This window comes from Trichosurus vulpecula, chromosome 6 (assembly GCF_011100635.1).
Source record: "Trichosurus vulpecula isolate mTriVul1 chromosome 6, mTriVul1.pri, whole genome shotgun sequence".
Lineage (NCBI taxonomy): Eukaryota > Metazoa > Chordata > Mammalia > Diprotodontia > Phalangeridae > Trichosurus > Trichosurus vulpecula.
The window spans coordinates 206,036,558-206,051,711 of NC_050578.1; the positions used below are offsets into that span (position 1 = coordinate 206,036,558).

At 41.3% G+C, this 15,154-nt stretch overlaps 1 protein-coding gene across 19 annotated transcripts in view; it reads right to left on the bottom strand.

The window, feature by feature from the left end:
• The window catches only part of ABLIM2 (actin binding LIM protein family member 2), a 313,210-nt gene that overhangs the window by 164,089 nt on the left and 133,967 nt on the right, over positions 1-15,154 (bottom strand). For all 19 annotated transcript variants that reach the window (XM_036763471.1, XM_036763486.1, XM_036763488.1 and 16 more), the window contains exon 3: positions 8,542-8,725. In XM_036763471.1, the coding sequence (XP_036619366.1) occupies positions 8,542-8,725 (184 nt within the window). The remainder of the gene's footprint in view (positions 1-8,541; positions 8,726-15,154) is intronic.

Here is a 15,154-nt window from a genome sequence, read left to right on the forward strand (position 1 = left end):
ATTTTTAAAAAATCAATGTTTTTACTACATACCATCACATTTGCAGAACAATAAGATAATTTTCTAACCCCAGTTTATAATAGACCTTATCGGGAAATGTTTCATATAGACCTAGTCAATCAATAAGCATTTATTAAGCATCTACTATGTGCCTGGCACTGTGCTAAGTGTTGACACACAAAAAAGCAAAAATCAGTCCTTGCTCTCAAGAAGTCACAGTCTAGTCAGGGAGACAACATGAAAACGCTTGTGTACAAGCATGATATATGCAGGATAAACTGGAGATAAACAACCAATGGAAGGCACTAGCATTAAGAAGTATTGGGGAAGGATTCTTGTAGAAGGTGGCATTTTTGTTTGCTAGAACTTGAAGGAAGCCAGGGAAGTCAGGAGGTGGAGATGAGGAGGGAGAACATTCTGGAAATGAGAGTCAGAGAAAATGCCAGTAATTGGGAGATGGAGTGTCTTACAGGAGGCAAAGGAGGCCAGTGTCATTGGATCTCTGAGTCTATGGGAAGAGAAGGGTGTAAGAAGACTGTAAAGGTAGAGAAGAACCAGGTTGTGAAGGGCTTTGCATGAGAAACAGATAATTTTATATTTGATCCTGGAGATATATATATATATATGGGGGTGGGGTTTGTTTAGTGAGATCAAAGGGAAGTGAGATATGGGATGATGGTGGAGATGGACAGATCGGGGAGAATTTTCAATAATGGGGGAGATATAGTTATGTTTGTAGTCAGTAGGAAAGTGGTCAGTAGACATGGAGAGATTGAAGATAAGTGAAAGAGTGGGGATAAGAGAGGAAGCAATCTGCTGAAGAAGATGGGATAGAATGGGATCACTTGGGCATGTAGAGGGGTTTTTCCAGGTAAGGAGAAATGCCACCTCATCGTGTGAGACAAGGGTGAGGATGAGAATACTCACAAGGCATCTGGATGATATGAGATGGGAAAGGGGGAATAGAGGGAACTCTTGGTCAATGGCCTCAATTTTTTCAGCAAAATATGAATCACGATTCTTAGATGAGAAGATGGGAGGAAAGGGAGCCATAGCAGGTTTAAGGAGGGATGAAAAGCTTTGGAAGATCAACTGTGGCATATGGGATAGTGAACTAATTAGGAAGGTATAAAAAGGATTGCCTTGCTGCAGTGAGGGCCCAGTTGAGATTACATGTAACGTAAATTTATAGTGGACCCAATCAAGGTGGTTTTGTGATTTTTTTTCCATCCTCATGGAGCAGGACATGAATAGAATTAATGGCAGGGAATGGCAGAAGTAATCAAAGACTGAGGTTTGGCAGGGCAAGATTAGTTATAGAATAGGAGGAAAAGGACTCAAGAGGACAGTGGTTTACCAAGCGGTCAAGATGGGGAAGACATGAGAGTACCAACAGTGATGGGATGATGGAATAAGAAGGAACCAAGGAGTGGAGGGATCAGGGATCATAATGGGGACAAATAATAAGGGATGGGGTTGCAAGTCAAATGGAGAAGTGGAATGAGTATTTGTTATTGTTTTGTTCAGTTCTTTCACTTGTGTCGAAGTCTTCATGACCCCATTTGAAGTATTCTTGGCAAAGATACTGGAGTGGTTTGCCATTTTCTTCTCCAGCTCATTTGACAGATGAATAAATTGAGGCAAACAGGGTTAAGGGCCTTGCCAAGGGTCACAGAGCTAGTAAGTGTCTAAGGCCAGATTTGACCTTAGGAAGATAAGTCTTCCTGACTTCAGGCCTGGCATTCTCTCCACTGCACCACCTAGCTGCCCCATAACATCATAATATCATATTGTGCTATCATAGTACTTTATATTTATATCCAGAGCCAGACAGCCTGGATTCTGCTCCTGGTGCTTTCACTAATAAGCTGTTTGTCCTTGGCCAAGAACTTCATCCTTATAAGTCTCAGTTTCTCCATCAAAATGAGGATGAGAATAATCATATTACTTGCCTCATAGGGTTGTTGGTGAGAATCAGATGAAATCATTTCTGTAAGGTACTACATAAACGTCAAGAATTCATTATTATCATTACTATTTATTACCTATCCTCAGGTTTACAAAAGGAAACATTCATGTGAATGCATAGTCATGGACAAAAGGGCATGATGGAGATCAGCCTCAACTTCCCAGTCAGCTCTTTGATGGATGATTGCCGTTCTGACTGCCAGACAGCAGCCACAATCCCTTGCAGACACAGAATGATGAAGCAAACAGGCATCATGCAGATGTCAGCCCATACAGTACAGTTCCCACCATTCTCTCCTGCTTTCCAATGTTCAGATCCCTGCCTTTAGATATATCTTTATAGAATTCTGTTTTGGAGTGGCATTGTGGATAGCATGTTAGACTCAGGGGCCAGGAAACAGATTCAAATTCTGTGTTAGACACTTAATGGCTGAGTGGTGATGGGACAGTCATTTAATCTCTCAGAGCTTTGGGCTCCTCACCTATAAAATAGAGATAATCACTCCAAAAGCACCAAATTGTACTACTTATCTGAGAGGGTTATAAGGAAAAGAATGTACACACTATAAGGTGCTGTAGAAAATGGAATTATTATAAGTGTTATAATTAGTATAAGTGCAAAGGAACATTCTTTGGTGCTGATAACTTTGCTAATAAATTGTGAGCAGAATTTGAGGGGGCAAGAAGAAGGAAGAAATAAAAGAATTATATTCATGGATTCTAGGTCCCCACACCACACCCCCAGACACACACGCATACCACATACACATACCACATGCACACACATACCACATACACACCACACACATACCATATACACACACCACACACACACACCACATACACATATACACACACCACATACATACACATACACACACACACACTTCTATAAGGCTACTTCAGTGACACATTACATGTAAGAGTTAGGGAGACCTGACACAGTCTAAAGAGACATTTTGAAACACCTGAGTTTAGCTCCTGAGGAGCAAACTGAGGAGAATCCTGAGGGACTGAAACTGCCAACCAGAGAACCAAACTGTTGGAATGCGAATCCTTGCATTCTGAAGGAATCAGCAGTTGTAGCCAATGTTTTGAGGTGAGTATGGTGGTGACCTTTCTCACAGCTAATATGTTGTAAAATATTCATTTATGTCTTTGCATTATTTGTTATTATTAACAAAGTATATATGTTTATATATGTATGTGTATATATAATGTGTGTATATCTATCTATCTATCTATCTGTCTGTCTGTCTGTCTGTCTGTCTGTCTCTTAACAAAGGTGTTGGTCTAAGCTTTTTGGACCACAGTTTGAGGCTGAGAGAAAAGAGAAAACTTATGAGAAAATAGGCTTCTTTGGTTTTTATATACCAAGGTTAGGGCTTGGAATTAATTAATTGATAAGATAGTTTCTACACTTGCGTTAGTTTATGAGGTGATTTCATAACACATTCCTTGGTTGCTTTTGAATCTGATGTTAAAGAATTAATAAGGTAGGTCGGGGTGTGGTGTGTTTCTGAATGCACCTGGAGGTATTGCTCTCACCTGGCAACACATAACCACACTCTCCTTCATAGGACTGCTACTTGTAGGGTGTAGCACAAAGCTTGTCTACACTATTATTCTATAATCCTATGATGGGTAATAAGGAAGTGAGGGAATCAAATGTAGACACATTTTTCAACAGGGTGGAGAAATACAGGATTATTGCTAAAGAAGAAGGCAAGGTCAAGAGGGAAGTTATTATTTAAAAGGAGAGACCTAGACATATTGTAGACAAATGGAAAGCAGCCAGAGTTTAGGGATAGACTGGAGATCAGACACAGAGACAGAGAGAGAATGATTACAATTTTTTAAAAATGCTATGATGTCTGAGTGGAGGAAGGACATTACCAACTCAGATCAGTGGAAGTTTCGTCACAGAGCTGGCATTTGAATTGAGTTTCAAAAGATGGGTAGGAGTTTTCTTCTCATATTACATTCTTCTAGAAAGCACTGCCATGTTCTCTTCCTTAAAAATTTAAAATTCTGCCCAGGATTTATTTTATTTTAAAGCCCATTCCTAAATACATTTATTCAGAAATTAAATACTCTGATAATTCCTTAAGGAGGCAGAGATCAGGCTATACAACAATGAAACACAGTCATTTATTTCTATGACCTATTATTCTTTCCACATTTAATTAAATGCTTCCTCTATCCAACAGCCTCAAGATTTAACTTTCTTTTGTCATATTTCTTGTATATACATTTGTATGTCAGAGATTAATTTGGAGCAGAAGTATGGTCAGTTTCTGGGTAAAGCTGGATTTGAACTGAATTCAAAATAAACTCTATGGTTTCTGTCTTTGTTATTGCTCCTTATCTTTGAAGTGTTTCACTATAGAAACCTCTCTGTACTTAGACGATATAATCTAGAGAAGGGATTTTATACGTATATATGTATGCATGCATATGTATATACGTGTGTATATGTATATCTATATGTATATAGGCATATATGTGTGCATGTGTATATATACACATATACATATGCACAACACACATATAACACACATACACACATATACACACGTGCACACTCACATATATGTGCATTTTGGGGGGAGGAGGAAGAAGAATCTTGATTTACCGCCTCAGGGATGGTAACAGCAGGGAATTCAGGCAAACCACAGAGAAAAGTGGGTACAGATGTGGCGTTTTGCTCCTGTTTTGGCAACCTTCCAACCAAGATTTACTTGTGGGAAAGCCATGTTCTCTGGATCTATACAAACAGAGAATCTACAAATACTGTCCTTAATTTGTTAGAGGTAGAGAAAAGGCTTCCTTTCTAGACCAAACTATAAGGTGTAAATGAGGGTTTAGTGTTTCTTCTGAGAAAGTCTTTCTTTGTTGTATTAGCCAGGATCCAGAGACAAGGTATCAAAAAGAATGAAGTACCTACTGGAATATTTCATACTGAGACAACACTCCATATTTCTATAGTACTTCCCATAATGCTATCTTCTGCTATAGGACAACCCTGGGAAGAAGGTAGTATTGACCCCATTTTAAGGCTGGGGAAACCGAGCCTTGAATTTAAGGTCTTTAACTCCAAAACACTCTTCCTTTTCCTATAACAGACTGCCTCTGGTAACTTAAAAGGATGTCAAAAGTGGGGAGTTTGAAAAGCAATGCAGCAATTCATGAATTGTGAATTTCAAAGGTTTCCAGTTTCCATTCCAGATTATAATTGTGCAGGTTGCACGTCCCTGGAATAAATTCCAACCTTAAAGTGAGTCTGTCAGTAGAGAAGCCTCTATAAGTGTCTATCATGAAGCAGGCATTGGCTAAGTGGTGGGGATATAAAGATAGACAAACAGACCTTACCCCCAAGGAGGTCACAATCTAATGGGCTAGACAACCTGCAAACTACCATGTACAAATGACACACACAGGGGATCAACCAGAGTTAGTCTCAGAGGGAAGTCATTAAGATGATTAAGGAGTGGGAAGGGTTTCTTGCAGAAGGTGGGACTTTAGCTGAGACACCAGGGAAGCCAGGAGGAGGAGGTGAAGAGGGAAAGAGCTCCCGGTATGGAGACAGCCACAAAAATGTTCAGTATTGCATGTGGGACACATCAAGGAGCTTACAGCTATGTTTTTAACTTTGATGTGATTTTTTTTTCAATTAATGAAAGTTTGTATGAACCTAGAAGATTATCCATGTGATTGGGTTAAGAAGGGGTAAGATCTTAAATGTAACCATGCCCCTTGTTGGGGTTGGGGGAGGAGGAATGCACTCAGAGCCAGAAAAGGCAATGAACTGAGGGTGGCGGGTTGAGTAAGACAAATGGTAGACTCACTGGCATACGTTGCCTCTTTTTTTTTCCAGTGTGGGGGTGAGGGGCACATTGCCTCTTGATCTTGTACTGCCCTCTAACTTGAAATCTTTGCCCCTATACCCAGCTTCTCATTGCACCTCAGCCTCTTAGAGTTTACTCCAAAGAAGCCCAGATTATAAACCTAGACCAGCCTTTGGTTTATACTTGCTAAGATCTGGATTCAGATTCCTCTCTTTTCCCAGAAGGCTGCTGTCCCACCTCAAGCCCCATCCCAACCTTCGTGAATATCCTAGTTCCCTGGACAGCTAGTTCCCCGTGGAGATACACTAGCTTCTGTTTGTCAGCTCCTTGTGCTTGAGAGGCCTGGCAAGAAAACTATTTTATACATAAGGAAATGTCCTTAGCCAGCACAGTGGACAGAGTGCTGGGCCTGAAGTCAGGAGGACCTGAATTCAAATGTGACCACAGACACTTAGTAGCTGTATGACTCTGGGCATCTTTGCCTCAGTTTCCTCATCTGGAAAATGAGCTGGAGAGGGAAATGGCAAACCACTGCAGTATCTCTGCCAAGAAAACCCCATAAAAGGGTCACAAAGAGTCAGAAGCAAAACAACACTTTCTTATCTTATAGGTTTAACTTCTCTGTATAATGGGAATGGTTATATTTTTCATGGCCGACTCAAGGGATCATAGGAAGATAATGGATAAGAAATCATTCGAAGACTATAAAATAGTACATACATATAAAGGGTTAATATTAGCAGCTCAATAATATAATGGCTATTTAATGCAAATGAGCAATGACTTATTTAGGAGTTTAATGAAATTTTCTAGATCGCCCTTGAAAGTACCTGTTGTGACATATTCAATAAAATATAAATAAAATAAAAATAATAAATAAAATAAAATAAAATAAAATTTTTCCTCAGTAAAGGAAAAATGCCTCCCAGTCAGAGAAAAGTGGACTCTTCTGATGCATTTTTTCATCATCATCATAACTCAGGTAACGTTTGTAAACTATTTTACACGTTATGTCACTTGATCCCTAAAATATCCTGGTGAGGTCCATGTTATTATTATCATCTCCCATTCTACAGATGAGGAAATTGAGACTTGGAAAGTTTAAATGACTCACCCAGAGTCACACCGTTACAAAGTGTCTGAAACTGGATTCAAGCCCAGGTTTTTCTGATTCCAAGTCTAGTCCACCCTCAGAGCACTACACCACAACAACAATTAGCAAAGATCGAAGGATACTCTGTAACAAACAGAGGCAAGCACAGATAGTCCACAAGGATTTATTGAGGTCCTGTTGTCTACTCAGTCCTATGCTAGACACTGTGGAGGGCACCGAGATCCTGGCCTGCCCTCATATGAGTTAGAGTCTAACCCAACCTAACTAAAGTGTAGTCAGAGAGGGAAAAAAATATGCCCAGATGAAACAATGGAACAATTAGAGACAAACTGTGTGAAGCTGTTTGTGCAATGTGGAGAAAGGAAAAAAATCAGTGTGGGATGGAGTGGTTGGCGGCCGTGGGCTATGAGCCAGACCTGCAAACATGGGGAAGATTGAAATAGGCAGAAGTGGGGAGGGAAGGCAGCCAAGCACAACAGGAGCTGGGGTGTGGTGGAGGGAATTAGCATGTGGGGAGGAAGGACAATGAACTGGCTCGCAGGATGGCATAGATCCCTGCACCCACCCACCCCAGTAACAGCTGCCCAAACATTCCTGGCCCTACGGAGAGTGACCTTGAAACCAGGTGCTAAGAGGAACTGAATGTCCCCCAATCCTGACAATGGCCATCACAGCCAATGGGGTGGTCTGGGGACCAGTGGGGTAGTGGGCATACGACGGTGGTGTGGTGGTACGGTAGGGCTAGACTAGAAGTTAAGAGGTTTGTGTTCAAATCATGGCTCTGTCACTAAGTAACTGTAGCCCCTGGCAAATCACTTGACCTTTCTGTTCCTCAGTCTCTTTAGCTGTAAAATGGATAATAATTCTTACGCTACCTACTTCACAGGATTGTGGAGAGGATGAAATAAGATAACATATATAAGATATCCTGTAAATCATATGGTACTCGATCAAAGTAAAATATTACTCTGAATAGGAGGCCACACAATATGGGGAAATAAACATTTTATGGTAAACAAATCTTACTTTTATACTTAGATTTTCCTAACTCTAATGCCACTTCTCTCCAGATTATCTTAACACCAAGAGATTATCTAAAACATCTAATTATCTATGGAAATAGATATTCTGGTCCAAATCCTGCATTTTACCAATGAAAACCCAGATAATTGAGGCCCTAGGTATCAATCTAGGCGTCTGTTTCTTCATCTGTAAAATGAAGGGATTGGACCAGTGGGGGCCCTGAAGCCTTGAAGCTACATATGGCCCTCCAGGTCCTCAAGTGAGGCCCTTTGACGGAATCCAAATTCACAGAACAAATCCCCTTAATGAAAAGATTTGTTCTGTAAAGCTTGGACTCGAAGGACCACTCTTGAGGACCTGGAGAGTCACATGTGGCTTTCCGCCTGCAGGTTGCCTGCCCCTGGATTGGACTAAATGATTTCACAGGTCCCTCCCAGCTCTGAAGGAATATGGGAGCCTCGCCCTCATTTTATTTAACTAATAGAATCAGTGAATTTTCATTCTCATGTGGAACTAATGAATAATTAATGGAATTAATGAACAACAACAACCAAAAAAAAAAAACTCATGCTGTCATTTATCACTTACCTACAAACAGCACACACAAAACAATCTGGATGATAGGTCTTCCCCAATGCTGAAACCACTTCACCCTCAATGAACTGATCGCAGCTGAAGCACCGGGTACCATAGAGTCTTTGATAGTCCAAGGTACAAATGTATTCTCCCTGCCTCACAAAAAAACCACCTTCTGCCAAGTCACAGCCACAAGCTACAAAGAAAAGAATGAGAGAATAGTTACGTAGGCATCAGGGAAATACGGACAAACTCTGCCTGTAAGTCAGGTGACTTTTTCTTTGGTGGAAGTTGTGAGTAAAGACCTTCCTCTTCTTGGGTAGTGTTAGAGGTCAATTTTTCACCAATGGTGTGGGAGGAAGGGACTTTTGTATGGTGCCATAAAAAGAACACCAGGCTTGAAGAGGCTTGGGTTTGAATCCCTTAGCAGCCATGTTGCACTGGGCAAGTTATATAAGTTCCTTATCCTCAGTCTCCTTATTTCTAAGTTAGGGATAATAATATTTGCCTTAATTGCTTCCCAGGCACTATGGGGTTCAATGGAATAACAGCTGTTAAACATGTTGATTTGTTAAGCATGGGTAGCTAGGTGAAGCAGTGGATAGAGTGTTGGGGTTGGACTCAGGAAGACTCATCTTCCTGAGTTCAAATCCAGCCTCAGACACTTATTAGCTCTGTGACCCTGGGCAAGTGTCACTTAACCCTGTTTACCTCAGTTTCCTCATTTGTAAAATGAGCTGGAGAAGGAAATGGAAAACCAGTCCAGTATCTTTGCCAAGGATACCCCAAATAGGGTCAACAAAGAGTTGGACATGACTAAAGAACAACAAAACACTTTGAAAAGTGGGAAGTGTTACATAAGTGACAGCTGTTATCATTATATTTTAGACATGTCTCAGTATACCTCAACTCATCCACAGTTAATCCGGAGGTCTCACATTTGATATGGTAAAAAGAACACTGATTTAGCAAATCTGAAGATATGGGTTTGAGTTTCACTTGGCCTCTAAATAGCTATGTGACCTCAAGCCAGTTAACTCTCTCTGAGCCTCTGATTCTACATCTGTGAAATGGTGATTTCCAATACTCTCCTCACACTGGGAGCAAAGTACTTTGGAACCTCAAAGTGCAAAAGAAATGGAAGCTGTTATTTATTATCTCATAAGATTATCATAAAGATGAAATAAGATACCATAGGTAAAATACTTTAGAAATTCCCAAGTGCTTTTTTGCAGTAAATTTTTTTTAAAGGAAATGAAGGGATCATTTGGAAAATGGCAGAGCAAACTGGGTTATACGAATATAGGGAAATATTATCACACTGTAGGTCATGAAGAACATATGGGGTTTGGAGAAAAATGGAAAGTTTCTCATAGGAACAAATGTAATCTGAAGTAAACACATAGAGGCGAACAATATATATGACTACAATAGCATAAACCAAACTAAAAGGGGGCCATATTTGGAGTAACTGTAATGACCCATTTTGACACAAAAAGAGATGAGGAAATGTACCACCTTCCTTTCAGCAGAAAGGCAGTGGCAGTGGTGATGGTGGGGAACTCTGGGGATGGAATGTCAGTCACATACACTGTCAGATGTACTCCCTGCATCTTAATTAGTTTTACTTTAACTGCTTTTCTTTATTGCAAGGGAGGACTCACCATATGGTAGGGGGGGGTGGGGGGGCAGGGAGAGGAGGTATATCTGGAAATGACCTGGAAGTAAAAGTCATCAATAAAACAATGTTTAAAGGGTGAAGTGTTTGATAAATGTCATTTGTTGTTATTGTGATTATGAGTAACTCTACCACCTTCCCATGGAATACCATGACAGAACACCATTATCTGGGGAAACTAGATGCCAAGTAAATCAGTAAACAAATATTCACTAAGCTCCTATTTTTATGTTCTATCCCTTATGTAAAGGAAATGCAGTCTCCTCAAGGGCTGGGCTTGTTTTTCATTTGAATTTTGTATCCTTAGTACTTAATACCTTGCATATCACAGAGATTCCATAAACATTCGCTAGATTGAACTGGAATCTAATTGCATGGCACGCAAAGGATTCTATGCCACGGACCTTGTCTTTAAGCAGCTTACTGAATAAGGGAGGATAAGAAACATGGAAACAGAAAGATGGTTTGTAATAGGTGAGTCTCTGCTGCTTGTAATAAGTGAGTGATGACAGTTAATGCATGGGAATTCCCAGGAGAAAGAAACCAGTATGGGCTGCCTTGGTCAGTCAGGGCTTCCTGAAAATGGTGGTGGAACCTGGCTTGGGCCTTCAGTCAAGTCATTCATGTGGAACTAGGAGGGACCTTAAATGTCATCTGTCCCACACCCTCATTTTACAGGTGAGGAATCTAAAATTCAGAGAGTCAAGGTCAGGTCAGGCAATAAATATTTATTAAACACCTACTATGGGCTGGGCACTTGCTAAGTGCTAGAGAAACAAAGAAAGGCAAAAGACAGTCCCTTCCCTTGAGGAAGTCACAGTCTAATAGGGGAGACAGCATGTAAACAGCTAGATACAAAAAGCTCTCTACAGGATAAATTGGATAAAATCAGTGGAAGCAAATGCTCAGAATTAAGAGGGATAAGGAAGGTGTCCTCTAGAAGATGAGAGGTTAGATGAAACTCAAAGGAAGCCAGGAGGCAGAGATGAGGAGGGAGAACATTGCAGACATGGAGACATGCCCAGAGCAGGAAAATGGAGTCAGAGAGTTGGTAAGTGACAGAGGAAGGCTTTGATCCCAAGTCCTCTGTTTCCAGACCCAATACTTCTTCCATTGTGCCAGGACACTCTCCTTGGTTCATTCATTCATCATTACCATAAACAGGGCTACAAAGAGAGTGACCTGTGGAAGTGAGGAAGGCAGCAGCCATTGCAAACAACTCTAAGGAAGGCACCATGCTTTCTCATTCCAAGGCTAACTGCCGGTCATAGTATGTATTCTCTTTTTATATACATAAGCATTGTACACAGGCTGTCTGGGGTGGTGTTCCTAAACTGATCTATATTACAGTTGCAGATGTGTGTTGGCAGGAAAGATACTGGGTGGGTGGGTAAGCTAGGCCAGATCTAATTGTGGTGGAGCACTATGGAACTGGTGGGTTATTGTTTCTAGGTTGGCCTTCCAAATCTATCTCCATCTTTTTGGGAATATCTATGCTGGCATGGCCTTGGGTATATCACTTTGGCTTTCTGGGCTTGTGTTTCCTCCTCTGGAAAATGACCGTACTAGCTCAAAAAGCTATGATTCTTGATCCTCAGTTTCAAGGGAGAGGCATTCTGGTTGGGAAAAGTGTGTGAACAAAAGCAGGGAAGTAGTAAGCTAATTAGAAGAGTTAAAACGTATAAAGGGAAAGATGGGAAGAGCCCTGAGAACAGAGAAAACTCTGAACTCAGGAATGATTCTCTCCTTGTCTCTAAGGCTGAGTACAAACACACAAAGAATGCTTGGATCCTGGCTGTGAACAAACATTTTCTTACATATTTTTCTGAAGGCAGATTGATGGAGTAAAATCGTGCCAATATTAAGTAGGGATGGAAATTCTCTTTCTCAGCAAAATTGCTCCACACAGGGGGTGGGTGGTTTAAAAACATATCTAAATACTCTAAAAGAAAAAGAGGGCAAAAGCCAAGATGACAAGTCCAGGAGCCAAAGGGCCTGAGGTGACCCACAGACCCGGCCTATCCAAGGCACTCAGGCTCCTCAGAAGCACTGGAGCTAGAAAGATAGAAAGAACAGCCTCAGCCTTTTGAGTAAAAGAAAAGCAAAGATTCTCAGAGACACAGGGGACCTCAGAGGTCATCTAGTCTAAACTAAGCAGGAAACTAAGGGCCAGAGGGGCAGTGTCTAGTCCAAGATCACCAGAGAGTTAGTGGCTAGGCCTCAATTCAATCCAATAAGTATTTATAATGAACCAGCCATTTGCCAGGCATTGTAACGTATATTAAAGACACAAAGGAGGCAGCTAGGTGGAGAGGTGTATAGAGTGTTGGGCCTGAAGTCAGGAAAACCTGAGCTCAAATCTGACCTTAGACGCTTACCAGCTGTGTGACCCTGGGCAAGTCACTTAACCCTGACTGCCTCAGCTTCATCTGTTAAATGAGCTGGAGAAGGAAATGGCAAACCACTTCAGTCAAAGGGCCACACTTGAGGACCTAGAGGGCCACATGTGGTCTTGAGACCGCAGGTTCCCCACTCCTGCCTTAAACCATAGCATACTGAATTGCCGAGTGCAGCATAATTTGGAGAATAATCATAGATCTTAGATCCAAACTTGCTGATCCCCCCTGAGACGAAACATGGTATGGGGTTCAGAAATTCACAAATTGATTTCCAAATCCAGGACTTAGACCAGTTAACATGACTCTTTGAAGGCTAGTTCTTTAGCCAAGCAAGGGTAAATTCCTTGAGTCTCCAAGAAGATGGAAGAGAGAAGGAAGAGGGAGGTACAACCTCTAAGAAATGTCAGTCTAGTGTTAGGAAGTCTTCCATGGGATAGCTATTGCCCAGTCTGGAATGACTCCTCCCATCCACAACTGGTCTCTCCAAACCTTGCTCTAGGATCATAGATTTAGACTTGGAAGGGATCAGAGAGGTCCAACACCTTCATTTTACAGATGAAGAAACTGAGGCTGAAAATTTAAATAACTGCCCAAGGTGACACAAGTAGTAAGTAGTAGATCTGGGTTTTGAACTTTTCTTCTGATGTCAGATCCAATGATTTGTCCACAGTCCTCCCTACTTTCCCTCAAAGTCCAACTCAAACCTTACCATAGAATGTCAAGGGAGGAAGGGACCCCAGAGGTCTATCCAGTTCAACCCACATCTGAACAAGGATGCCCTCTATGATACTCACAGTGGCTATCCAATCTCTGCTTAAATATGTCTGGTGATGGGAAAACTCACTATCTCCTGAGTTAGTCCATTTCAGTTTGGGATAGATCTAACTGTTAAGTTTTTCCTTATATCAAGTCAAAATCTGCCTCCCTGAAGTTCTCTCCATCCCCTATCTACTACATACCCCTAATGATTCAAGCTCTGTCCTACAAAGCAAATGAAAACGATATAATCCCTATTCCTCCAGTGGTTGTTTCATGAGGCCTTCTCCAACCACTTTCTGTCCACAGAGAATCTCTCTGTCTGCCCACTAGCTAGACACTGATGCCTCACAAAGTGACACAATCATATACTGTCTTCTGTTTTCTATTTGTTATGTGTGTGCGTATCTTGTTTTCCCAAGTAGACTTTAAGCTTCCAGAAGACAGGAACATCATGTGTTCTTTTGGCATTTCCCAAAGTTAGCCCTTATGAAGTCTTCCCTCATTAAATATTCATTGACTGACTAAAAGAATTAAGACTTACCAGTAATGCAATGCAAGTCTTATAATATCAAATTAAGGGCTTTGAATCAGAATCAATATGTCCAGCCAAGAACCTGGGCATCTATTTGGAGGGAGGAGATGGCCTGTTGGGGTCTGACAACAGTAAGTCCAGAAATATGAAGGGGAGTAATATAAAATAAGGTTACAAAGAGAAGGAAGAGGAGTCAGTACAGAGAAAGTGAGGGCTGTTAAGGAGGCAGATCCAACAGGACTTGGCATTTAACCACGAGGGTCAGAAAGCAGGAATCTTCCCACTTGAACTACGTTCTCCTCCCTTTCTCAGCAGATTTCCCCTCATGGCATACTGAAGAATTGGAGCTCATCTTCCTTATCTCCCTTAGTGCACAGTAACTTGTGGGAGTGTGGGACCACAGATTTAGAGCTGGAAATGACCTTAGGGGTCACCGAGTCCACACTTCTCATTTTACAGATAAGGAGGCTGAGAAGTTAAGTGACTTCCAGTTGGTCAGTATTCTGATGACCCAGGACTTCCTAGCTCCGAGTCCAGTGTTCTAGTCACTACGTAATGCTGCCTTTTCTTTGAATTAAATTGAAAAACATGTTCTACACCAGCTCCATTTGATGAGAAAGAGGGGGTCCTTCTCTTTTCCAAGGCCAACCCCCTTATTTGTGCCCTGGATCCTTTTCCTTCCACTCTCTGGGTTTATCCTCTAAACCATACCCTCTCTTATCTTCAGTTTCTTCTATCTATTGGATCCTTCCATAATGAATACAAATATACTCTACTCTCCCTTATCCTTAAAAATCATTTGACCTTGGCATTTTCTCAGGTTCTATCTTTCCTCTTTGAATCATCTCCACAGGCCGCCTCCATTCCCTTACTTCTCACTCAGTTTCCGATCCTTTGCATTCCAGCTTTGGGCTCCACCACTATCCAAGACTGTTTCCTCTGAGGTTTCCAATGCTTCCTACCTATCGATGATGGTCTTTTCTCAGTTCTCATCCTTCTTAATCATTCTTTCATTTTTCACATTTGACCCTCACTTCACACAGAATACTCTCTCTTTCACCACTTTCTGGGTTTTCTATCTTTCTCACAGTCTTCTCTCAATCTCCTTTGCTGGATCACAATCCATCACCCACCTCCTAAGCATCAATATCCTTCAAGCCTCTATCCTGGTCCCTCTTCTCTCTACCCAATGATGATCTCATCCATTCCCAAGAATTCAATTATCTCTCTATAGATGAAAATAGTTAGCATCTACAT